Source organism: Diadema antillarum, unplaced genomic scaffold (genome assembly GCF_040938485.1).
Source record: "Diadema antillarum isolate AM-2024a unplaced genomic scaffold, OU_Dant_1.0 seq00001469_RagTag, whole genome shotgun sequence".
NCBI classification, from domain to species: domain Eukaryota; kingdom Metazoa; phylum Echinodermata; class Echinoidea; order Diadematoida; family Diadematidae; genus Diadema; species Diadema antillarum.
In genome coordinates this window covers 306063-315864 of record NW_027272208.1, presented here as the reverse complement: position 1 = coordinate 315864, position 9802 = coordinate 306063, and the positions used below count along the sequence as shown (strand labels likewise).

Below are 9802 nucleotides of genomic sequence, written 5' to 3'. Positions count from 1 at the left end.
CAGTACAGTACAGTGTTAGATCTACTGTTGCAGGTGAAGAACATAATCATAGACCCATTTTATAAAACAAATGATGCACAGGATTATTTCGTGGTGTTAGTGAAGGTGCGGCGCACTCTCACTAACACACTCTATCCTGTGCATCATTTGTATATTCAGAAATGTTCTATTTGATGGTCAAGTGTGGATGTTTGTTATGGTCAAGCACAACTGACCAGTACTAAGCTTTGGCCAGCACCAGTCATCTGTCAGAGTATTGGGCCTGGGGTTTAGTCATAATCAAGGCTGATGTTCGATTTATATGTGGGACAGACAGAGGATTACATCTCCTATGTGAAATTTTCCAGCTGTATTGTAAAGACCAGTTAAATAAGTGAGTGTATATGCCAAATATTTTGTGAGGTTTTTATTTGTGAATCTAAAAACACTCGAAAATATTGATTCTGATCCTGACATAGATGTGACGTGCAGGCATACATAGTCATCTCCATTCAGTTCCATACTCTATGATTTTGAATTTAATCACTCTCGAAATCATCAGGAAGTCTTGATTCGTGGAAAATTAGACTCGCTAAATATATGGTGTATACAGTAAGTTAAATAAGTGTGGAAATTAGGAATGTGGCTGTAAAAAAAAAGAGGGAAAGAAAGAAAAAAAAGGTTATGTACTATTTGCATGTGTATTTATATGTGTGTGTGTGTGCTGCATATGGAGGGGAAATAAAATAGAAAAATGGCATTCAGCCCAGCATTATTCAAGTGATGCGTTATGATTTGAAGGTTGTTTAGCATGTGGCTAGCCACCAAGTCATAATGGATATCGATCTATTCAATCCGTTGACTTGTATTATAATTGCAAGGCCCTGGACAGTTACAGTGTAGTATGCAGATGTGTACCCACTGACAGTTACACCTTTTTTCAAACCCCCCATTGGATGATTGTAGTTTGTGTTGGAGCTACCTGACATGTCTGTTATGAGATATAGACTAATTCATCAAAGAATTAAGATTTCTGACACTATCCTTATCCAATGAAAGCTCAATTATACCTTCGAGTTGGGGGAAAAAACAACAACAACAATCCTGTATGCATTTTGTAGTGACTGTCTTCCATTTGTCATGGTGGAGTTTTGCCAAAAATCTGAAATCTGGTCATGATACCTGTAGGTCATCGACTGTGAAGAGATCACAATTTTGTGTTTGGCAATCTGTCTTAGATTATTCTGCAGACTCTCTGTAGACAGTGATCTTGTAAATGTGCTGCATCAGTTTCTAATTCCTGTGGCGAGAGCTTCAAAATTTAAGAGTGGAAATAAGTGTTTTCTTTTTTCGTAGGATCCAGTAGAGACTCGTAAAGGGATGGTATAGTTTTGGATGAAATGGGCTTTCAAGTTTCCAATTTTTTGTGTGTGAGATAATGAGAAACCTCTTTATGAAACATGAAAGAGCATACAATTCTAAGAGGAATTCAAAGTTTATGTGATGAAAATTGGTTTGGAAATGGCCGAGATATCCAAAAACAAGGAGGTTCTGAAAAAAAGATTGGACCCACCTTTTATTAGGACCACTTTATTCAACTTTGTTTTTTGATATCTCAGCCATTTCAAAACCAATTTTCATCAAATTGAATTTCTCTTGGCATTGTTTGCTATTTAATATTTCATAGATGGTTTCTAATTATCTCACAAAAAGTTAAAATCTGATACACCATCTCAACCAAAACCACACTGTCCCTTTAATCATTGTTTACCAGTACAAATAGATTTAGTGTGAAATTGATTTCAATTTAACCGAAGGGCGACTGTCCCTGTGAACGCCATTCTTGTTCAAATTTTCAGCAAGTTTAACTTCTTCAATATCTTCATAAATTCTTCACCAACAAATTTGATATTCACTGGAAAATGAAAGGCTTAAGACACTGCTCTATTTTGTGTGCATGTATCATCTCAAACTGATCTGATGCCCTTAATATACTACATGTGCTATACATGTATATGCCATTAATATTTCCACCGATTGAGTGTGGGGAGGTTGTTTAGAACCAGTTTCCATGGCGATGAATGGCTATGACATCACACTTTTGTTTGGTATAATATTGAAAGTTGCGTTACTTTCAAACTAGCTGACGTGCGGCAAAACGGACCTCTGTCGCATCACATGTATTCACAGTACATGTACAGAGACTCCAACTCTCCCGTTTTTGACGGGAGATCTCCCGCCGAAAACCCATTTTTGCAAAATCTCCCGTTCTCCCTCTTGAGATTTAATTTCTCCCGCCCTGGCTCTGTGTCTCCCGTTGGAAAGGATTTCTTACTTATTGCTATTGTATGTTGAAAAAATAAGCCTTAGATAGCACCAGAGAGCATCTAGAACCCTAGGAACTTCGCGCTTCGCACACATCAACTTGGAGTCTCCCGTTTGCTAGGGGTTTCAGGCGGGAGAATCTCCAGATCAGAAGGTGCTTTGGGTTGGAGTCTCTGCATGTATAGTAGAATGTAGTACAGCATTCGACTTTTGTTGGACAATCGATCGAGTCAGACTCCAAGTCCTTTCATATTCATCATTATGCACATTCTTGCTCATTGCTCCCTTGCATCTTAAGTAGTGCTTGGTTGCAAAGTGAGATACATGTACAGTCCGACCTCTCCTTTCTGGCCTCCCTTTATCCGGGTGCAATCTTAATTTTTTCAGTCAAATAATTACGGGGGAAAGAGCGATTTCAAACTCACAAGAATCACGTATTATTTTCAACATAATTAACATACTTTCACATCAAATTTTCATCTAAATAACATGCATTTGGACATTCACTACCCCTAAATCACCACAAGAACATGGACAGAAAACTTTTCATTAAACCAGGGCACTGTACAGGTGATTGTTCATTGAGCAAAGTATCCGAGAATTCAAAACGCTGACCGGCCGAAGCGAGGACGTGACATGTTTACACAAAATTGATACGTTGTACATGTTTAGCTACCATTGGTTATAGGCAGCCGAGTGTATTAAACATTGAATCTCCCATATCCGACCAAATCCCTTATCCGGATGAGCGCTAGTCCCGACATGTCTGGATAGGAAAGGTCGGACTGTATAATTGAGTAAAGCATTTTGGCAATCAGGAAAATGAGAATTATGTGTTCATCGATTAGGATATGAGCTTCCAATCTCGGTCAATCTAAAGTTTTCAATTGAAGAGGGTAGAAGAGTAAGAACTTTACTTGCCTTAATTTTATGTTTTGTTTTGTGTTTTTTCCTCTCTTGTTCTTTCCCTTCAGAATTTTTGAGGTAATCCCTCCAAACTGAATGTGCTTTCACTAACAACCGAGACATGTTTATCTGTCAACTTGCTACAGTGCACTCCCATTATAATGACATCCTCAGAACTGGCGGTTTCCTCTCGTTGTACAATAATTTAGTGTCAGCCGAACAGTACAGTACATAGAGATATAAAGGTGATGATTTTTAGACCTGAATTGTTACTTTGTTGTAGCAAGAATTTCGCTGTAGTTGTTTTCATTATAGTGGGAGTGCATTGTAAAATAAAATTAACTTGTTTGATGGGAAATGCTGTTTTTTGGGGTTGTACTAATAGATGATCCCAGTTTATGGAATGCAATGTAAATAGGTGTGAGCCGTTTTCTGTGTCTCAGTATTACAAAAGAGATTGGCATTATTTAATGCAGCAAAATTGGTGACAAAGCAGTGATTATTTTTTCCATAATTGAACAAATATTAGTATCAAGAAAGATATCATGCAGTCAGCTAATGTGACTTCTTGTGTATTTGTCAACTAAAATAGAATCCTCGATCACTCCCTGTCATGTCCCTTCGACTGCAGAAGTACTCATTTGTTTTTTACCCAAAATGTTGTAAATTTTACCTTAACCAGTGGAAAGTACAACTACATGTACGTAGTTTTCATCATGTTTCAGCTGGAGATTATTGAGGACTTTGAAGCATATGTCCTTTTAGATTTTGATAGGTAGTTATATCAAACAGAATCAAGAAACGTAATGTCTTCTCTGGCTGGACACAAATAATTTCTACACAAGTGATGATGCTACAGTAACTAGGCAGGTATCTCATACACCTTTGTGATTGTAGACATGATTCACCAACGGTCAAATGGTCATTGTATTTCATGACCCGTTATGTCTCTGGTCTGCTGCTTTATAATCAACGTTATTTTCACTGTGGGGTAAATTTCTACCATTGCAGTATGTGATCCCACCTGAAGTATCATGTAGTTCACCTTTACAGAATGATATTGAAAGTGATAGGGCTCGACATGATTGCCTTGTTTGGTCTGTTAAACAATTAGCTGTTATCTCTTCTTAATGAGATACTGTTTGTACATTGCACTTACAAGAGAAAGTAAATATCTCCCAAACAGACAGCGTGTCTACATGGTTGCTCACAATTTGAAAATGGAACTCGAAGCTAAATTGTGTTTGTGATTGCAATCTTGAAATCATGAACTCCTTGGCAGAAGGAAAGAAGCAAAGTGATAAAGGCTCACTCTGTCTGGAGGTTACAGCCAGGTCACAAAGAAGCTGTAAGCTAATCTCCAGTCTGATTTTGTCTGTCATTTACTGGTCAGAAGAATTCATTCTGTTCTTTGTGATCATATCAGACGTACAGTAAAGGGTCTATGAAGGTACAATGGTGTTAATAGCTGCCCTCCACACTGAGTCATTGTTTGCCCACATGTTGGATAATTAACCATCATGAAAAAGTGCACCCTTGTATCTCTCCGACCACTTATCATCCAATAGCAAACCTTGTGTGTGCTAACATGTGTGTTTTTATCAGTTCATCCTACATGTACCTTCAAATCAAATTGACAAGATATGTTCTCATATCATTCAGGAGTTGTCTCCCACACTGTGTAATTCTTTAATTTGTGTTTGTCCAATGCCTCTGACCTTTGACATATGAATGAAAATAGGAAGGAGTGAAATGAGTACATTTCCTCCACAAATATAACTGGCAGGTTTTGTGCACACACGGAAACTAAATGCAGTGTTCTGTTCAAGATATCATTTCTTGCAATAAATTGCAAATGGTAATAGATACTGAGGTAAGGTCACATTTTCATTTTTGCAAAATGCAATAAAGTTATTAAAGACTGGATTAAAAATGTGATTTGATGTTTTTTATTTTATTATTGTCTTCACTCTTTTGCATCCTCAGCATTACAAAACTAACAGATTTTCAAGGCCCAAAAGAGTTGATTATGTACATTTATTACATCATATTTTATGAAATGATATTTACATTGTCATACATACAAAGTATTTTCAGCTTCACAGAGTCATGATTATCATCTCAAGAAATATGTGCCGTTGGAAAAAAAGAAAGAAATAGGAGTGTGCCAGAAATGGTCACTGATGACGTTAACATCAATGTAATCTGTTGACTAAGAGTTGTCCACTTCTTTTTTATTCACCCCCTGGGAAGTTAACAAGGTAATTATCTACAAATGCTTTAATAAAGTATACCACCGAATCCTGCATTCAAAATCATCTTCACTCTAGAGGACTGTGGTCACACTTTGATTGTCAGTAAAACAAAGAGTAAGTTAACAGACTTTTTTTTTCTGTCACTGGAAAGAATATTTGTCTTTCGGATGTTTCAAACTTTATACAGTATTCTGGAGTAGGTGGAGCAAAATAAATGGAGATACAAGTGTACATGTATTTCAGACATCCTGCTATTATTACTTAGAACATTTTAAACTAAATCATAAGACGATAGTGGAACAAATTAATCACTTGTCTCGCAAAGAAAATCGTAGTGAGCTATCGTCACAGTATTCACGGCGATGGTCAACATCTTCACATAAATCAATGTCTGGCAAACTTTGTAAGGGGACAGATTTTCTCGTGACAAAGTTAGTTATCATTTTATTTCAGTGGTTTCCCTTTAACAGCACAGACAACATACACACTGTAAAAGGCATTGATAAAATCTTGGAATACAGTCAATTTTGCCTGTGTTGACCTTGCACAAATCCAGAATGGGTGAAGTTGAAAAATTCTACCCTGCTGGATATAAACACATGTTTATTCCATTGTGTGAGGTGAAATTCATTGAAGTCAAAAGATTTTGACCAATCTTTTTGGATTCAACTTGGGCAAGGTTGACTGTAAATCACAATTTCTGCCTCTTCTGAAACGACATAAGTCTTTGGTATGTTGTTATTACTTTCCTCTGAAGCTGAAATGACTCACACAGCAACTCTGTGTGAACCAAAGATGCTTTGTTTTCATCTTGTCAGAAAACTTAATATAACACTTGCCAAACTCCAGGTCAACACTGTTTAAACGCTACATGTTTGCAACTGAAATGCTCTCATAAATTCCTTTTCTCAATAAAGATGTTGAGGAATCTGCAAGCTTTGGCTGTTTTATGAAACTGAGATAACTCCTCTATATACCACAGAGATGAAATGATCTAAAATTTCAGCCCCAAGTCACTATAGTGTACTCCAGTTATAACTAACACAGCTATAGCAAAATTTGGTTACAACAAATTAAAAATTAAGGCCCAAACATTATCCTCTCTATGTTTTTTATAGTTTATTTGTTCAGATATAATGAAATTTCAATATAGCGAAAGAAAACTGCTGGTCCCGAGGACTTCGTTATAATAAGAGTCCACTGTATAACAGTTCACGTTGGATCTTGTGGACTTACATCTGCAATACTGTGTGTTATCATGTTATCCACTCTGATATGAGGCAAAACACTGTGTCCATCAAATAACACATCATATAGAGGTCCCGTGTGAGAGAGACACAACTTGCGCACGTAAAGCAGAGCAAGATGCAAATGTGGCGATATCGTCTGGTCACTTGACATCAAATCCACAAGACTCAACCCCGATGACTAGCTGTAGTGAGCAAGCGGTACCAACCAGGCATGTAGTGCTGATCAAGAAGTAATGATCCACATTCATTCCAAATGAGTCATGTGCTTGAGTTTGTTATGGGGAACAGGTGCACAAATCTCACCTCCTATCAAACCCACTGCCTCCAATACTGGATGTTGCCTGCTCCAAGTGGGCAAGAGGTCCCGACAGGGGTGTGGTCCCCATCATGTTGGCTGCGGCCTCCCCACCACCGACACCAGCGGCCCCGTGATGTTGTCCCTGGTAGTCACCACTGGTGCCCTGCTGAGACTGCGGCATGCCAGAAGGCGGACCCATCGTCATCGCCATGGTACCCCGCGCCAGCTGCTGCTGCTGCATCTGGGCGTGGTGAAGTTGCTGCGGATGTTGCGGCTGTGGCGGGCCGCTGCACTCCAGAGATTGGAGGATGGTCAGCCAGTTGTTGACCTTCGTCAGCTGTTTCTGGAGGAGGGCATTCTTCCTGGACAGCTCTGCTTTCAGCTCGTCAATCTCCTGGCAAAAACAAAACAAACAAAACAAAACAAAGATGAAATACAGGACGGGACATCCTCTACATACGTAACACTAGGACATGTATATCAAGGTAGTGATGACATCTCAATTTTATGTATTGTGGAGGTCTATGACAAAAAGAAGCTCATAGAAAATGGATGGCTCCATTTGTCTTTGACAACATTTACTTTTTAACATCAAATATTAAAGAATAAACATTTTCATCTGTGGGGCACTTACTGACATTCCATGCACATTCAGGGGGAAAATAACGGGCTAAAAAATTGTCACAGAGTTTATGGTAATTGTTTTGCCCTCAAGATCACATACCTCCTTGATCACATTTTCTGGCTTTGTTATGGCCATCAGCATCTGTCGCTGCAGGAAGAAGTTCTCTGTTTCTTTGGCAAGCTCAAGAAAACGTTGAATGGACTGGTCAACACCTACGATGCAATGAAACCACAAATTAATAATTCATACAGATGTCATTCTTATGATCAGATGTTTAGAAGCCTGCATAAAGAAGACAGAACCAGACAGTCAGGTGAGACTTCTGCAGTGATATCAGTATCATGTTCAAACTATGCTGAAGAAGCATAATGCAAAAAATAAAAACTGGAAAGATTTTCATACTGATTCAATCATTATTTTAAACTTTCATGAACAGATACAAAAGCACTATGCAAAAATAAGACATTTTGCTTTTATGCACACCCTAGTACAGAAATCAAACAATAGTTAATGTTTTTTTAATTGATTGATTGATTATTATTATTTCTTTTTTATTTTTTTGCTCAGCAATCTGTGAAAGAGTTTACTACTTGGAGACCAGTAAATTGTATCACTTAAGATCTTCACATTCAATGCATGAGCAGTTGTCACACAATAGCCTTGCAAACTCATGCACATGGTATCTTCATGACAAGACATGAAATGCAAAATACAGTATATATAATTCAACAAAGATAAAGACAAACTTCTTCAGGTTCACAAGAAAGAACACCAAATACACCCATAGACACCTTTGATGCAAACAACTATCCAACCGACTTATATCGCGTATTTCAAATTATGTCCACAGCTCGATGCTGCTGCCCAAAACAAAAGCACTGACAAAAATGACTTGTAAAAGTTAACATTGATTGGTCATTGATTCCTTCCACGGCATCTGCCGCGTCACATACTATTACTCCTGATGACTTACTTGCCCTCAATTCTATGTGATCATGAACATGAACAGCTTCTGGAGCCACAAGAGATGAGAGGCAAGCCTGTATATGAAAGGAAAACACAAACAAAGAGTTTATTCCTCTGAAATCTGTCTGCTTCAATGCAAACGAACCAATGCCACAATCAACTAACCACACCTGATCAGTGCAACATTTCTTACAATGTATTCTATTGTTGGAATCTACCTTTACTTGCAATTAACAAGTAATAGTTACATCTACATAACACTTTTGATATAATGAAGATATCGATTGTTAATATGAGATGTTGAGACACTCACCAATCGGGCAATACGAAATACAGACAGTAAATTTACATTAAACGATTGAATATCTTATTACTCTTTTGCAAAGGTATATTAATGTATCATTATCTCCTTCACACACAAGGGTCAAGAGGTTAAAAAAGACTGGGTCGACAATAGACATATATAATATAGTATACAGTAGATATGGGTAAACTCGGCCCCACGGGTAAAGTCGGCCGCCAGCGCGCACAGTACAATTTTATGTACTGTGCGCGCTGGCGGCCGACTTTACCCGCTAGGCCGAGTTTACCTATAACTATGGTACTACAGTTTGAGAAAGATTAATGAGTATATTATAAATATTGTACGAGTTGATTTAATGATCACAATAAGTCAAAATTAATCCCATTCCATTCAATTCAATCTTTATTTCTAATCCTATAAATAGATTATATTTAGATATCAGAATAAGTTTACAAGTGAATATGAGCAAATTATATGCGAAAGTATTAACGTTAGATCACTGACAAAACAAGGTGATTATGAAAAAAAAAATGGCATGGGAAAATTAGTAGCATAGCCATATCTTAAGAGTTAATTTAAGGTATTTTACATGAAGAACACAAACTCAATATCATTTAATATTCTGATTTCTGTGTTTGAAATTGACGACGATAATCTGATACTAGATCTAGTGATAGACCGGATGGTTGCAATGTTGCATGTCAACTTGTCAAGATTCACCAGAGCAGAGATGATGTCGTTTGGCATGTTTGGATGCAACAAACATAAGAAATATGAAATTAAACAGCTGACCTTAAAAGCCGACTCGAGTTCATCAACCAAGTGCCTGTCACCACTAGATCCACTATGTGAAGCCATTTTCGAAGCCAAGGGATGCAGATACCTGGCAAACGA

General features: G+C 37.7%; 1 protein-coding gene across 1 annotated transcript; it reads right to left on the bottom strand.

The window, feature by feature from the left end:
- Positions 1-5812: 5812 nt before the first annotated feature.
- On the bottom strand, positions 5813-9792 carry LOC139709777 (mediator of RNA polymerase II transcription subunit 28-like). Its single transcript, XM_071621739.1, has 4 exons — positions 9701-9792; positions 8612-8678; positions 7738-7850; positions 5813-7407 (listed from the first exon to the last, which is right to left on the bottom strand). Exons 1-4 carry the CDS (start codon positions 9764-9766, stop codon positions 7015-7017), a joined length of 639 nt encoding a protein of 212 aa, XP_071477840.1. The 5' UTR covers positions 9767-9792; the 3' UTR covers positions 5813-7014.
- Between the last annotated feature and the right edge of the window lie 10 nt (positions 9793-9802).